This window comes from Megascapheus bottae, chromosome 3 (assembly GCF_031878675.1).
Source record: "Megascapheus bottae isolate mThoBot1 chromosome 3, mThoBot2.hap1, whole genome shotgun sequence".
Classification (NCBI taxonomy): Eukaryota; Metazoa; Chordata; class Mammalia; order Rodentia; family Geomyidae; genus Megascapheus; species Megascapheus bottae.
In genome coordinates, this window is record NC_143511.1 from 31423465 (window position 1) to 31441147 (window position 17683).

At 40.3% G+C, this 17683-nt stretch overlaps 1 protein-coding gene across 7 annotated transcripts in view; it reads right to left on the reverse strand.

Moving 5' to 3' along the window:
• Positions 1-1871: 1871 nt before the first annotated feature.
• Positions 1872-17683, reverse strand: part of Spin1 (spindlin 1) — a 74077-nt gene continuing 58265 nt past the window's right edge. For 6 of the 7 annotated variants that reach the window (XM_090329780.1, XM_090329775.1, XM_090329774.1 and 3 more), the window contains 3 exons: positions 16123-16376; positions 9109-9342; positions 1872-5445 (listed from right to left, as the gene is read on the reverse strand). In XM_090329780.1, the coding sequence (XP_090185906.1) occupies positions 5246-5445; positions 9109-9342; positions 16123-16376 (688 nt within the window). In that variant the 3' untranslated portion in view covers positions 1872-5245. The remainder of the gene's footprint in view (positions 5446-9108; positions 9343-16122; positions 16377-17683) is intronic. The other variant, XM_090329781.1, reaches the window with a different exon arrangement.

Genomic DNA, 17683 nt, shown 5'->3' on the forward strand with positions numbered 1-17683 from the left:
AAAGGCTTTAGAACAAAAGCACCCCATCTGTCAGGTAAGAATTCCCATAAATTCTGGTTTCAATAGAAGCCTGAGAGGGCAGGGCACTCCCTCTCTCCCTGTTTTGAAGGAGAGAAAAAGCTTGAGAAGCTAAAAGAGTTGCCTGCACCTACAGACATAAACCAGTGAGTTCTACTGGAAACTGATCATTGATTCTTTCCATGTTTGTCTCTACACTGCATCTGGCCCTGTTCTACCAAAATGGAACATTAGCTTTATTAAAAAATATTAGAAAGTATCAGTCTCTGCCAAGAACAATGTTTTGACAGTACGATTTTTTTTAACCAACATAAAAAAAAAATCCAACCAACTTTTAATATTGTACTAATATGGCATTATCGGTTGAATTCGGTCATCCCTAAATTTATTACATTGAAGCTCTAAACTCCCTCTGGAGAAAGGTTTTCAAACAGGTGATTGTACAGCCAAGCATGGTGCCTCACATCTGTAATCCCAGAACTCTGGAAGCCGAGGGTGGAAGAGGATTATGAGTTTAGATACCTGGAGATACATAGCAATATCCTCTCTGGAAACAAAAAGAAAACCAGGTAATGTGAGAGAGGCCTTTAAGAGACTCAATCTAGCTGACATCCTCATATGAGATTAGGGCATAGACACAGAGGAACAACCAGGAGAAGACACAGGAAGACAACCAGAGAAGAAAGCTGAAAGAAACTAACCCTCCCAACAACCAGCTCTCTGCTTCCCAGCCACAAATGTCTGATGCCTCCACTACCGAATCTTGGGCATTTACAGCAGCCTAAGCTGGTACACATTAGCATGTAGGATACACAGAAAGTTTGTGTACCTTTCTCATCAGAGCAGGACTACAATTACCAGTGAGAGCTGGGAGAGGAGCACTCCCACTTCATGGTGGCACAAGCTTTTAATACCAACACTCAGAAGCCTGAAGTGAAGAATTTCAAGTTCAAGGCTAGCCCAAGATACACAGGGAGACTGTCTCAGGCCTCTTGGGAGATGATACCTACAGTCCCAACATGAAGGCTTTGTCACCTCAGACATGTTTTGTGTTTGATATACTGCTTTCTTCTTCAAGAAGTCTAAAAAACAAACACAACTGCTATCCTTCGTAGCTTGGCAAGACTTAGGAAGAACCAGGAAAATGTATTTGCTGCTGACTCATGAAGAGTTCACAGAACAGCTCACATCTTTCTAGCTATGCAGGAGGCTGAGCTATGAGGAACACAGTTCAAAGATAGCCTTATCTCCAACTATTCACCCAAAAGTCAAAGTGGAACTAAGTGATAGAGTGCTAGGCCTTGGGCTTTTTAAAAAGCTCAGGAGTAATACCCAGGTCCTGAGCTCTAGCTCTAGTACGAGCACATGCACATACACACATATACACAATTATCATAAATGCTACATTTTACCTTGCTGATTGAAATTAGGCCACACACAGGTTTTAATATTACCTTCATTTCTCTACCAAGGTGCTGAGAGCTTAAGTTTTTTGCATTCACCAGTTTCACTGACTGGCATTATGAATAAAGGTACTATGAATACAATTCAAAGGATAAATACATGTCAAAAAAAAAGGACACATTACTAAATTCTCCCTAAGATAATTCCTTTAAGTTTTAAGCCTTAGGATAAATAAACACTTCTAATTCCTGTGAAACTGAAAGCTTTAATATTCAAAGATACCTAGAATATTGCTATTCTCAGCTGTTATCATTCATACAAAACTTCCACCTGTGCCTGATAGATTCACTGGTGCTGAAGTGGTCACTTGGTTTAAAAACTTCCTTCTAAGGCAGAGTTAATGAACACACCATAGTTTTGCCCATGAGTACAAAATCTACAGTCAGAAGTTGCACATAAAGGGTTTATTTTGAATTTTTAAGGAAGGATGGAGATACATCATAATTATAAAAATTACTTACAGAATTGACAGATTTATACTGTGTATACTTCTAAATGCAGAGAACAGGGAATTGTCTACACACTGTATAAAATAAAATTAAAACTAAAAATAAATTCAAGCTTGAAAGATGAGGTCATTTAGCTAGTTTTAAAGTGTGAACACGAAGACCTCTGAACTATGCACATTCATCCGAACTGCACTAATGATGGAGAGTACAAAGCGCAGCATTTCCAAGGAACCACAGTTTGACCTTAATGTTTCATCCTAATTATTCCTGTTTTGTCTTTGGAGGACTTTGTTTTGTTTTTGTTTTGTTATTTTAAGACAATCAGTTTTGAGTGTTTTCAGGCACTACAATTTGTGTGACAATCAAAAACAGTCTTCTAATGGGTCTAACAGTGTTCAGAGATTCAAGCCCAATGCACTTCGAGGTTTGGCACATAAAACAACAGAAATGAAATCTGGCTTAGAAGTCACTGTGATTTTGTAGAGAATACACAGTCCCTTCAAATGCTGCATGACATTTACAACTGGAAAATCACCTTCGGTTGGCACTACATCTGCTTCACCAGTGCATTTTTATCCTACAACCACTAGAACAGCACAGTAAGCAAATATACAGGAAACTGAAAGCAAAGAAAAAGAAAACAAAGAAAACAAAACAAAACCTAAATATCTTTAACATGCAATTTTAGTTAGTTACATTGAACATTCTACTTAGAATAGAGCATGCAAAAAGGATGGTCTGCTTTCAAGGTTCTTCTCTGAAGTTATTTTTTTTAACGTGGCAGCCTGACATCACACACGCACGCACACACGATACAATACTAGAGCAGGTAAATGAGAAAGCCCAATAAGTTTTATACATAGATTCATGTCTTGTGTTGCCACAAGTCCAATGATAATTTTGGAAATAATGTTAAATTCCTAGGCCAAGGAATCAACATCCAGATACCAGGAAAATGCAAGCAATGCATGCAGATCTGAAACATGAGCCTAAAGTGAAGCCCAGGATAAGTGGGCCGAGAGCAGAGTGACTTAAGTCACAGTGATAACCATTCACTGTAGTGTAAAGCCACCAAAAAGAAAGAAAAAATGGGGAGAGAAAAAAAAAAAAAGGAAAAACACAAACAAAAAACAAAACTCCTCCCCCTTCCCTCGGCTCTAAAGGCAATAAGTGAAACAATGATTAAAACCATCATTATAATCTTGTTACATTCCTCTAGAGACTGGGAGATCCTGGGTATATTAAAGCTGCTTGCAGAAAAATCACAGTGCAAGCCTTTAGATAATGTTACAAATATTTCAACTGACCCAACCCTCAAGATACTTCAAAAGGAACTTTATTTTCCAACCTGAAGTGTCACTGTACCATGTTCTGCACTGTCTGCATGCTGAACACATTCCTCAAGTTGTACCACCAATGTCAGTGTGGGCTCTGGAGGCCAGGCTCAGCTTTGAGATTTACATGCATGGGGACACATGGCAGATCTGCAGGACGACACCTGTACACACACATGGCAAGCACCTGAGACCAGGATCCCACACAGCTTTGAGAAGCTTGCCCTTGGCTGTCCACAATGAAGTGCTGGGAACAGGGTAACTGTATGTACACGTTGTGAGTGCTATCATCTAAACAGCACAAGGCATTTACTCTTGTGAAGTCTGGAATGGAAATCAAGCAAACAGTGGAATGATCTCAAGTCCAGAGAACAGCCCCAGCAGAAGTCAATGCAGACCTCAGAACCAAAGTTCTGATGTTTGGCTGACAGCATGCACGCTTGGGTAGACAACCTGTTCAAAGCACAGGTAAGACTTCCAATCCAATCTCCACAAGAGATTGGTTTCACATACTGTCTTCCTCCAGGTTGTCAAACCAATAGGGTTCTTCCAAAGAGTGAAACTAGCTGCCTGGTTAACTGACTGACCTACCATATTTGCATTTTGATTTCTGGTTCACACCACTTAGCAAGAAGAAACTATGAAATGAATCTGTGGCAGAGAAGAACTGCTGGTACACCCACAAGCCAACCTGGATGACTGGACTTTTCTACAGTGATTCATAATTGACATGCAAAGCCCTAAGGGCCATGGAAGGAAACAAACCCACACTAACAGCCCACCTGGAACAGAACATACATTGTTACAAAAGGTGTCAGAGATTGATGAAGCCATTCTTTGTGGGGAGAAGCCAGGGAGGGGAGAAAGGAGAGAAACCTTCTGAACATAATCATGTATCAGCAATAACAGAAATAGAAAATAAAAGTCCCAGAGAACTTGTTAAAAGGCAACAATGCCATTCTTCACACTTGCATTTCTCATATAAAAACTGGTCTTCCAGGAACTTAACCATATACACACAAACCGCTGATGTACTGTTGCCTTTTAAATCAATGTGCTAAAATCTAGATTATTGATTTGTACAAATAACGGACCAAATGTGCCATCCAAAACACATCTACATTATACCATATGGACCAAGGACCTGGGCTTTACTTAAAAAAGCATTTATAACATGATCAAAATGTAAACAAAAACATTTACAAAGCTTAGAACTGAAGGCAGTCTTTTATCCAGATTTCTCACCAGCTTATCAAGTTCTAATGTGGGTCATTAACTATTCACAACTGAGTCATATTTGGGCTTGTGGCTGAAAGCATCTAGACAAAAAGGTGCTCTGAACCTCTCACTTTCAAAACATAAATGTCCCTATGTGCTTCCTGGGCCCTGATTTAATTTTAAATAAAAAGCAGGCATATCATGACTGACTTGGGTCAAGCGCTCCTGTTAAACTGGAGAAAACTGTATCACCCACATCCCAATCCAAGAGGAAAGGACTGCCAGTGGTGTGTGTGCCCGGGTACGCTGTGTGTGTATATATAATTATATACATAGGCACACAGACACAGGTAGACAGGTAGATACAGATACACAGCTCTCAAAAAAGGCAATAACAAAATAACAAATTATGCTTGCATTGTGGCAGCAGAGTAAGACAGTGTTAGAGTGAAAAGAAAATGGTTAAGATCTATGCAGATTTAAATGACCATTATAATTAGCTTAACTTTTACCAAGCTTGCCGGAAACTCCCCTCCCAACAGACAGACTTCTTTCTTGCAAGAGGAAGGAGTTCTCCTCACACAAGATGCTTTGTGTTCACGTCAATCTGTACTACTCAGAACAAAGCCAGTTCTGCTGGCAGAGATTGTGGGTTCGCAGGGACATTTTAAGCTTTCATTAAACTGGAAAGCAATCAAGTCTTTATGTCTACAAATTATACACTTAATAGTTCCACAAATGTGGCAAAGTTCGTGATGACATCTAGGATGTTTTCACCAAATCGTAGACATAAATATGGAAATCATCATCAAACTTGATGAAATAGACGGATGGTTTGGCTTCTACTTGGTGAATGACCATGCCAGTCCTTTTGGAGCCATCTTCTTTGGCATATTCCACTTGTTTGCCCACCAGGCTGTCCACAACTTCTCCTGGTTCTCTTTCTGCTGGAGGAGAATCATCTGTTTTTCAGAGGAAAAGGAAAAAGAAAGTATCAATTTTTTAAATATACACCAAAACATGTTTTATTTTTTGGACATTCCTGGGGCCTGAACTCAGGGCCTGGACACTGTCCTTGAACTTTTTCAAGCTAGCCCTCTACCACTGCAGCCACAGCATCACTTCCAGTTTTTTCTGTGTATATGGTACTGAGGAATTCAACCTAGGCCTTCATGTAGGCCTGAGGGCATGTGCCCCAGCCAATGAACTCTGTTAATGCCATCAAGAACAGACACGAGTGCACTGTGTTCCAATAAAACAAAACTGTTTGCCAAACCCAGATAAATGAACAGTTTAAAAAAAAAAAACTGTAGCCAAAATTACTTTGACTCATGATAAATTATAGATAAAACCTAAAAATAAGTATGAATGAGTCTGAAAAAGAATGTTAGAGCAGACAATTTCCTACAGGATTTACTGGGAATATAACACTTAAATACTTGGGATTCATTGGTTTTACTCTGAAAACTCTTACAAGTTCCTTTTCCCTCAAATTCATTGCTTACCACATCATTTTCCTAACCAAGTTGCAAAAAAAGAGAGAGAAAGAAAGGAGCTTCCCATGCCTTACAAGTCAGGGCCAACTGTACTACAGCCCAGGCCCCCATAGAGCAGCCTCTCTATGACCCAGACACTGGACAGGGCCCCATGGCTCTCTAAGAGAACGTACGGATTGACAGCAAACCATTACTAACAAAAGCAAAAAACAAAGTAGAAGGGTGGGTAGGGAAATGGTGGGAGGAGGGTAAGTCTATTTTGAGAAACCCTCCATGCATCCTCACTAATTCAAGACAATTTTCCTTACAGGAGTTAATGGTATTCAGGTAGGGAGACCAGATGTCTCAAGCAGTATTAGATAGACTGCTATCCCGGCGTAATTAGCAGTGAGGCAGGATAGTCCTCCAAGTATCTCAGTTTGGACCACATAATGTATTTATATAAACAACAGTTGATAAGTTCCTTCTCTGAATGACTATCCAAATACTACCTTTCTGATCTATGGTAGAAATACTCACATGCAGTATAAATTAAATACCTGTACACAATCAGTTCTTTTAAACAAGGAAATAAAAATCTTTTTGTTTTCTTTTTCTTTTTTTGGTTGGTTGTGGGGCTTGAACTCTGGGCCTGGGCGCTGTTCCTGAGCTCTTCAGCTCAAGGCTACCACCCTACCCCTTGAACCACAGCACTATTTCCTGTTTCCTGGTGGTTAGCTGGAGATAGAGTCTCATGGACTTTGGACTTTAGTGCCCCCGGTGGCTTTGAACCGAGATCCTAAGATCTCGACATCCTGAGTAGCTAGGATTACAGGCGTGAGTAAGCTACCACAACTGGCTAAGGAAATGAAAATCTAAGCTGAATTATTTTCTTCCAAAATTCTCTTCCCTCAAGCGTCATCACCCATTTCTAGAGCTTTGGAGTTTGGGTGTAATTCATAAACCTGACAGAACTCCTACTCAGACTTACTCTATCAGCAATAGAGCTGGGACTGAACAATTCACCTATCAGGCACCATGGTTTCTAATAAAATTGTACTCCTAAAAACAGATGTTTGGAAAAAGAAAAGCAATGCCTCAGCAAAACAGCTAAGAGATAGCATGTAGGTCCCAAGGCTCAAGTGGTAGAGCACCAGCCTTAAGCAAAAAAGCTCAGGGCTAACACCCAGTTCTTGAGTTCAAGCCCCAGGACTAACATCCACTTCCCCACCCCAAAAGAAAAGTTAAAAATGAACTTCATACAGGTTAAAGAAATTATCTTAGGTAATTAAACTGCTTAGTGTATAACTAATTTCCATTATTATCTCTTTAACAAATGTAAACATAAACAAACTGGAAAAACAAATCGTATTAGAAACTCAAGACCAGATGAGCTTATTAGTCAGTTCACTGCTTTAGGAAGAACCTTAAAAAAAAAAAAAAAGAACAGATTACTGCCATACTTCTAACATACGGCATGCATGTCAGTCACCATTTGTTCAAGACCAAGGATTTAGGTGTGTGAGGAAAGGGTCTGGATTAATTCTAAAAAGAACAAGTTTAGCCAGGCTTGGTAGCACATGCCAGTAATCTCAATGCCTGGGAGGGTAAGGCTAAAAGACTGAATTTGCTGTCAACCTGGGCTACATAATGAAATCCTGTCTCAAAACACAAAGTAAAGTACAGCAGATACAACAACAACAGACAGTTGTTCCAGGGGGAACAGTTCCAGGGGGTTGGAGGTATGGTTAGTTGACAGAGCATCGGTTAATGAGGAAAACATCAGGTACCTAGTTTCAGTCCTGTTTCATAACAAAACATTCTATTCACAATAAGCATAAAAGAAAATAGTCAGGAACAAGCTTAGCAAAAGAAAGGCATGGTGAAAGAAAAACAGGGTCTGCTTTGGGCAGGGAGCTAGCAAGAGGGAACTAAGCTAAGAAAGAGGGTAAAGGAAGCGAGTTAAACTTGGTCAAAATAGATTATTTGCAGCTATGAAATAAAGAACAATGAAACCTGTTGTGATTGTTATGAGGAGATAGGGATGATGGAAGTGAGAGTGACCTGAGGAGGCAAGATTACTTGGAATATATTATAAATGGGTGGAAAGGTTAATAGTGAACTCCCCCCCAATAAATAAGCCAGTAATTTTTAACTGTAATACACTCTAAAAACTACAAAATATTGATAAAAAAATCAAAGATCTCAACAGGGAAAACATCTAGGCTCATGGATCATAAGACTTGTTAAGATTTATTAATAGCCCCAAGATGGCAATATTCCACAAACAGATTAAACACATTATCAAAATCCCAGAAGACTTCTTTATAGGAATTAACAATTTCAAAATACCTTTGGAGTTGCAAAAGAGCCAAAACAAAAGAAGCAATCCTAAAAATAAACACAGAGAGCTAATATTTCCATGTTTTAAAACTTACTCCTCATACCTTCATATATTGCCAAATAATAAAAATAAATATTATTGCCGGGCACCAGTGCCCCATGCCTGCAATCCTAGCTATTCAGGGGGCTGAGATCTGAGGATCAAGGTTCAAAGCCAGCCCGGGCATGAAAAGTCCGTGAGACTCATCTCTAATTAACCACCAGAAACCAGAAGTGGAACAGCACTAGCTTTGAGCTGAAGAGTTCAGTGACAGCACCCAGGCCCAGAGTTCAAGCCTCATGACTGACAAAAAAAAAAAGGGATATATATATATATATATGGTCAATAATTTTCAATAACCCTCTAGGAAATCAAGCAAATGTAATTAACTTTTCTCATTTAAATTTCATGACAAGAGGGCAAAAAAGTCATATGGCTCAAGTTTGTACCGGATCAAAATACATGTCCAAAACTAAGTCTCTCTACAAAACAAAGCCAGCACTGTTGGCTCATGTCTATAATCCTAGCTACTCAGGAGGTTGAGAACTGAAAATCACAATCTGAAGCCATCCTAGAGTCTTTGAGACTCACCTCCAATTAAACACCAAAAAAGCAGCATGTGGAGCTGTGGTGTAAGTGGTAGAGAGCTAGCCTTTAGAAAAAAGGCAAGGAGACAGTGCCCAGGCCCAAATTGAAGCCCAGGATGACCCATTCCCTACCACACACACTAACCCCTTGAGTGAGAAGAGCTGCCAATTTATACTTACTAGTATCGGGCATGATGCGAAGGTCGCCCTCTTTGTAATCATCTAGGAGCTGGTACATGTACAAGACAGGGTCTTTCTCATAGGTGATATAAAACCATGTGTTCATGACAGGTGCCCGAGCTAAGACCATCCCCCTCCACTCATCTTTAGAGCCGTCCTCTGTCTCAAACATATGCTCCACTGCTTTGCCAATCATCGTGTCTGCCAAGTGTGCGTCACTGATTCGAGACGTTGCTGGGTATTAAGGAAAAGAAAAGAAAGTTGACAAACTTTTACTGAATAAGATGAAGAATCACAGGGAGAGCTTAAAAAAGTACTGTAAAGTGCCTGCACACAGTCCATTTTGCTTCCCTTCCTTTCATATCAATAGTAACCTGCTGGAGTGTTATTACTGCTGCTTAAATAGAAGCTGGTGGCTTCTCATCAATACTGTTTCTTATCAATCTATTCCCACCATCTTGTGAGAGTCCATGATGACTGCTAGCCTACAAGAGTCACTACTATGATAGTTGTAGCAGACTGTGTCATTTAAAATGCTCCTCGGCTACCAGACCCAGGCTAGCCTGCCTTTGCCTATAGGTTTCTGCCATGTTCCTCCTGGCTGACCATCCACTAGCCCCTCTCTGTTCCTCCTCTCTCTTATGCAGGGTACCCATTTCTGCCAGCTACCTTTCTTTCTTTCTTCCTTCCTTTCTTTCTTTTTCTTCCAGTCTTGGGGCTTGAGCACTGTCCTTAGGCTTTCCTCAGCGAGTGTTCTACCACTTGAGCCACAGCACCACTTTCAGCTTTTTAGGTATGCGGTACCAAGGTATTGAACCTAAGTCTTTGGGCTTGTTTGGTAAGCACTCTGCCGCTAGACCAAACTCTCAGCCCCTGCCTGCTACATTTCTGCAGTGCTTCAGGGCTGGCTCCTTCAGCATATTTATTGCCTTTGGAGAACTCTTCATGGCCACTCAGGTAGAAACAGCCCAGTCTCACAACACGGTCACAGCTGTCAGTTACATTCCCCATGGCAGGCTTTGTGTATGTGAACTACCTCATCATAGCAGAGGCCTTCCTCTAGCCCACAGATCCTCTCTACTCTATAAATCTTTTTAGTGAAAGTTCACCAACTCCAATTTTTATTTCTAATACTATTGATTTAGTTTCTCCAGTACTCACATTTTATTGTATTTTTACTGGGAGGAATGACCAGTCTTGGGGTTTTAATTCAGGGCCAGGGCACTTGTCCCTAAGCTCTTTTGCTCAAGACTAACATTCTACCACTTTGAGGCACAGCACCACCTCCAGTTTTTGAGTGGTTTGTTGGAGATAAGAGTCTCATGGACTTTCCTGCCTGTGCTAGCTTTGAACTATGATCCTCAGATCTCAGCCTCGTGGGTAGCTACGATTACAGGCAAGAGCTACCAGTGAATGGCCAAGGCCTCACATTTTAAATAACCATTTTCCTCTCTCAGTGGTGCATCAAACTCTTGTTAAATAAAATCAAAATAACAAAAGTAAGACTTTTCTTGACAAATGTACTCTCTTCAGTTGAGAGTCCATCAACTGAGTAAAATGGTCTATGCTTACTTTGTAGTAACACTCAGAGACAACATGGAATTCCCCTGTATGACACTAAAACATGACTTTATATTAGCAGATTTCAGGACTCCTTTACATTCTTAAACATTACCGAGAGTCTGAAAAGCATGGACTGTACACTATTAAACAAAAAATTACATAAAATACCTATAACAAGCCCGATGAGGTGGCTCACATCTGTAATCCTAGCTACTCAGGAGGCTGAGTTCTGAAGATCAAGGTTCAAAGCCAGCCCGGCACAAAAGGACCTGAGACTCATCTCCAATTAACCTCTAGAAAATGAGAAGTGGGGCTTGGCTCAAGGGTAGGACAGTAGCCTTCAGCTTAAGAGTTCAGGGACAGCACCCAGGCCCAGGCCCAGGGCGGTAACCTTCAGATGAAGACAGCGCCCAGGCTGAGTTCAAAGCCCCATGATCCACAAAAACAAAACAAAATAAAACACACAATAAGTTTTAACTGAAAATAACTATTTTAACATCCAAAAAAAAAAAAAGAAGGGGCCGGGAGTTTGGCCTAGTGGTTAAAGTGCTTGCCTAGCATGCACGAAGACCCGGGTTCGATTCCTTGGTACCACATACATAGACAAAAGCCGGAAATGGTGCTGAGGCTCAAGTGGTAGAGCTCTAGCCTTGAGAAAGTCCAAGGACAGCGCTCAGGCCCTGAGCTCAAGCCCAGGACTGGCAAAAAAAAAAAAAAAAAAAAAAAAAAAAAGAAGCCTGATTCTATCAGCCTGTTATGATCTATTCTTTAAGCTGGTGTATAAAATCCAGCCTCACAAAGATAATGATGTTGAAAATATTCTAAATGGTTAAGATAATTCTAGGTATTCTTCTTCAAAAGTCAATAATAATAGTTTACTCCCCTAAAAGTTGCAACATAGGGGCTGGGAGTGTGGCCTAGAGGTAGAGCGCTTGCCTAGCATGCACAAAGTCCTAGGTTCAATTCCTCAATACTACATGCACAGAAAAAGCCATGGCTCAAGGGGAAGATCACTGGCCTTGAGAAAGCCCAAGGACAGCACCCAGGCCCTAAGTTCAAGCCTCAGGACTGGCACAAAAAAAAAAAAAAAAAAGTTGCAACATAGAATCTGAACAATTTCCAATGAACTTGTGCTGTTACAGTAAAGAAAACATACCTGTCTTCAGAATATACAAAGAATTCCAGTAACTCAGCAATAACAAGAAACCTGATTTTAAGTCCTTGAAGACCTTCAAAAGACATTTCTCTAAACACAGCAAATGCCTAACAATCAAATTAAGAAGAAGCTCAATATTAACTGCAAAGCAAAACCACAATGAACTGTATACCACCTCACACCTATTAGCATGGCCAGAAAAAAAACTAATACTTAAGAATAACAAATGGAACCCTCGTGTACACTGATGGAATTATAAAATGGCAAACAGTGTGGCAGTTCCATTTATAAAAGCCAAGTTATATACTGACTGGATGACCAGGCAATCCTATCTCTGAGCAGATACTCAATTAAAAGGATTTCAAACCTATTTGTACATTTATGCTCATAGTAACACTATTCCTAAATTTACATTGCAATATTTTACTAACTAGAAAGAAGCAGCCCACCAGTGGGTGAATGAATAAACAAAATGTGGTGTGTGTGTATATATATATATATATTCATATATTCAAATATTATTTTCAGCCTTTAAAAGGAAGGAAGTAGGGGTATAGCCTAGTGGTAGAGTACTCGCCTAGCATGCACGAAGCCCTGTGTTTGAATCATCAGTACCACATACTCAGAAAAAGCTGGAAGTGGTGCTGTGGCTCAAGTAGCAGGGCATTAGCTTTGAGAAAAAGTGTCCAAGGACAGTGCCCAGGCCCTGAGTTCAAGCCCCAGGACTGACAAAAAAAAAAAAAAATCCTCTCACATGTGCCTACATGGATGAACCCTAACTATATTATTTTCAATGGAATAAGCTAGTTGCAGAACTCCTGTATGATACCATTTATAAGGTACTCATAGTAGCCAAATTCAGAGACAGAAAGGAGAACAGTGAGTGCCAGAGGCTGAGGAAGGAGAGAGAAGGGGGAGTTGTTCAATGGCAACAGTGTCTCAGAATTGCAGGATGCTGAAGTTCTGAAGATGTATTTTACAACTCAGCATAATAATGTCCTCAAACTGTATACTTATTTTCAAATCGCTAAAGTATGCTAGGCATGATGGCACATGCCTATATCTCCAGGGGAGCGGCTGAGGAAGGTGATTAAGAAAGATCGCAGTTCATGGCCAGCCTAAGCAAAATGCTTGTGAGCCCTCTTTTCAACCAATAAAAAAAGTGAGGCACAGTGACACACACTTGTTATCCCAACTGTGTGGGAAGCGTAAACAGGAAAATGAGTCTAAGGCCATACATATTAAAAGCAAGATCCCAGGACCGGGAGTTTGGCCTAGTGGTAAGAGTGCTTGCCTAGCATGCACACAGACAAGGGTTCTATTCCTCAGTACCACATACATAGAAAAAGCCAGAAGTGATGCTGTGGCTAAAGTGGTAGAGCTCTAGCACTGAGAAAGCCCAAGGCCCCAAGTTCAAGGCCCAAGACTGACCAAAAAAAAAAAAAGCAAGATCCTATTTAAAAACAAAAGTGGAAAGAGGTAGAAACACAGTTCAAGTAGTAGAGCCTCTTTTTAGAACCCTCAGATGGGAAAGGGAAGAAGGGAAAGGTTTAATGTTTAATGTAAAATAACTGTCAGCATTGCCCTTGCCCTTAGGATGTCTTTTCCCAACATATGCTTCGTTGGCATCAGGTTTTGCTAAATGTTTGCAAATGGGTAGTGGGAAGCTTCACTGCATCTACAAAAGCAAGAAGTAAAGAGGGTAGATCCATCTCAACATTATGAAAACAATGTAAACTTATAAACATTTGAACTGGCTCCTGGGATTCCCTGGGACTAAGGCCCGCAGTGACAGAGCAGTCACTGCAGTGGGAGCCACCGTCCTGTCACTTACTATATGCCTTTCAGCTGATTTTTTTTTTTTTTTACCAGTTTTAAATAGAGGAAGACACAATTGTAAATATAGTCCAATGTACAATCTCGTTTTCTTTCTATCTAGAATACGAAGGGCAAAAAATTTTAGATTCAGGTCTCACAGTGAATAGTAATTTTAAAATTAAGAGCAAATGACTATTCTCTGAATAAGGCACATGGTACACAGCTGATCTGTAATAGCCTGGAGCTACAAGCAGTGCTACAAAATAACCCTTGATGCAACTACCAGAGATACCTGTCTTTTTTTTGTCTCATAATTACGAAAAGACAGCTCACCACTAGTCAAAGAGCAAAATCTGGCCATGATCAAGTGACTTAGTAGTCTTAACCAAGAATTGGTATACACTAAAATTCGGTGTAAAACATTGCATGATAATTATTCAGCATAAATTACTTAATATAAATTTTTGAATAATATTCTTTAAGTTCTGCAGACAAGATTTTTGAATATGTTAACAAGTTTCAAATATGGGAAATGGACTGATGTCAAGACCAAGAAGAAATACAGGATGCATACCTGAGCGATAGAGTAAGGATGTGCTGCTGTAGTGAAGATTTATTAGCTTATTGGGGGAAACTTGCACTAAGAACACAACAGCAGATTATGAACAAAATAAATTTTAAAAAGAGGGATTAGGTTCTTCCTTTGCAATTTGATCCTAACACTCTAGATCTACTGAAGTTTTATTTATTTAATAAAACAAACCTGAATGAGACAATTTTAAAAAGTATAACTCGGCATCTTAAGAACAAGAGCACCACATTTAAAATAAACACCCTTGCTAAAGTGCAGTGCCTCACGCCTGTAATCCTAGCTACTCAGGATGCTGAGAGCTGAGGATGTGGTTCAAAGTCAGCCTGGGAACTAAAGAACGAGACTCTTATCTCCAATTAATCTCTAGAAAATGGGAAGTATGGTTGTGCGGCTCAAGGAGTAGGGTCAAGGAGTAGGCTCAAGGAGTAGCACTGAGCTGAAGAGCTCAGGGACAATGCCTAGGCCCAGGGGTAGGGTGGTAGCCTGGAGCTGAAGAGCTCAAAGAAAGAGTCCAGGCCCATAGTTTGAGCCCCATGATCAACAAAAAAATAAAATAAATACCCTTAAGAAAAATAACATTAATTTGGGTATATACACACTCCTTAAAAATAAAATGAGCAATGTATGGGAATTAATGCACCATCTATCTGGCAAATATCATGTAACCCTTCTATTAATTACAATAAAAATATATGAAAAAAAAATAAAATAAAATGAGCAGGGGCCAGGAGTTTGGCCTAGTGGTAGAGTGCTTGCCTAGCATGCACAAAAACCCAGGTTCGATTCCTTGGTACCACATACATAGGGGGAAAAAAAGCTGGAAGTGGTGCTGAGGCTCAAGTGGTAGAGCTCTCTCTAGCCTTGAGAAAGTCCAAGGACAGTGCCCAGGACTGGCAAAATAAATAAATAAATCAAATGAGCAATTCTATTTAAGAATTTTTGCAAGGAAAATTGATATCATATGTCATAAAAGAGCAGTTCATTGCAACACTATTCAAACAAATCCAGAAATGGATAATGATGTTCTTAGGTGCTTACATATTATTCTAAGTACAATAGTCATACATGTCGCATAAAGTGAAAGATGCACACAAAGATTTAAAAGTCAACCTGCTGGGCGCCAGTGGCTCAGGCCTGTAACTATCTGAGAACTATAGTTCAAAGCCAGCCTAGCACAAAAGTCCTCGAGACTCTTATCTCCAATTAACCATCAGAAGACAGGAAGTAGGCTGGGAGTTTGGCCTAGTGGTCGAGTGTTTGCCTAGCAAGCATGAAGACCCAGGTTCGATTCCTTGGTACCACATACATAGAAAAAAGCTGGAAGTGGTGCTGAGGCTCAAGTGGTAGAGAACTAGCCTTGAGGAAAACCCAAGGACAGTGCTCAGGCCCTGACTTTAGTCCCCAGGACTGGCCAAAAGAAAACATGAAGTAGCGCTATGACTTGAAGTGGTAAAGTGTTAGCCTAGAACTGTAGAGTTCAAGGATAGAGCCCAGGCTTAAGAGTTCAAGCCTCACAACCAGCAAAAGAAAAAAAAAATGTCAACCTGTAAGATTACCTTTAGCTACTGTTCATGATGACATCATAGGATTGATAAGAGAATGTCATCTACCAGAATCCAGATAATCATGAGCAAAATCATTAGATTGTGAGCCTCTTAGTGAATGTTATACAAACTTATAATCTTCAAATTCTTTGGACATTATAATTCATTTGTGGTTTCAGATGACTGATTTAAATACTCATCAGGGGTGCTTAAGTCAAACAGAAGTAAAAATAGCAACAATGTCAGAGAATAATCCAAAAGCATTCATTTCAGTGATCACTTTCAAAACAATAATGCACAGTTATAAACCAAAAACCAAAAACCCCACCAAAACAACTTACCGACTCTGTCAGGGAGGACTTCAAGTGCAGAAACTCTTTCGTCTTTATTAAGCTCTAGTCCATAAACACAGTCAAATCCATCATACTTGATAAGATACAAAGAAGGATTCACGGGCACCTGGTCCAGGACAGTTCCCTTCCACTGGGTGACGGGGCCGTTGCCCTCTCTCCACCCATGTTGGATCCTGCAGCCTACGATGTTCCGCCGGGGCTGGGACACAGGCTTGCTGGGCCCCACACTGCTCCGATGTTTTCTGTATTCACACACACACACACACACACACACAAGGTGTTATCACACAAGTATGCAGACTTAGATCCAATGCTAGCACAGGCTGGTATGCTCTCATGACAGACAACCCTAAGGCAGGTACAAGCTCCTGTTAGCAAGCTAGGTGCGTAATACCTGGAACGCCAACACTCAGGAAGCTAAGCCAAGAAAACTGGGAGTTTTAGATCAGCCTGTTGAGACCCAGTCTCAAGGAAAAATAAAACACGAAAATCCTCCTATAGACCACATTCCTGCATCTAGAGATCTGAGTAACACTCATGGGTGAGGCTTTGTCTAGAACCAAGTGAATAAAATGTTTTGCTTCCACCAGCTCCCCTGGTTGTCAGCCTTGGCAGTCAGACTGAATTACACCATCAGCTTACCTGAGCCTCTAGCACACAGATCACAGACCATAGGCTTTCTCTTACTGTATACTACAGGAGTCAATTCAACATAATAAATTTCCTTCACAGTCATCCCTCTCTCAATTCAATGGTTCCGTTTAAACAGACATTACATACAAATATAAACAACTCCCTCCCCCCTCTCTCTCTGGAAGGGGACAATGCAACACCTAGCTCCAACATAAGGAAAGTTAGACAAGGAGTAAAGAATCCAGTGATTTGGAAAAAAGTGTTTGAGACATAAAGACTAAATTAAAGGGATGTACAATGGAAATGAAACCACAGGAATTTACAAGGGAAATGGATAGAGTTGAAACAAGACAGATGAGGCAAACACGATTATGGTGACAGAAACATCTATAAAACATCTGCAGAAGTACTACAACCTAAACCAATATCTAGAAGCATACTAAAAATGTATTTCTAGAGAACGTTCCTAAAATTAAGCACTTGAACAAATATACCCCTCTGGGAAATCACACAGAGAATAGCTGATACGAAAATATCTCCTAATCAATAGATTTTACTGAAAATAATACATTTTGAGCACCCAGGCAAGAGGATGAGATCATGCATAAGGTAAAGAACACTGGGTTTTGACAGCAGCACTTTATGCTAGAATACAAGGGGGATGGACGCTTAAGGCTCTCCAGGATTTATTCAGTAAGAATTGTGTGCTGCCCTTCAAGGATGGAGCATAAATAGTCTCATAAATATGAGAATGCAAAAGGCCGCTCCTCTTTTAAACATTGCCTGATGAAGCTGTCCTCTATGGACTTGGGAGATGGTTCAGCATAAGACAGGCAGGAGGAGTAGATGTACTTAAACTGTAGACAAGACAGACTGTTGGGGACAAGACACTAAAAAAGAAACAGCTGACTCTTGA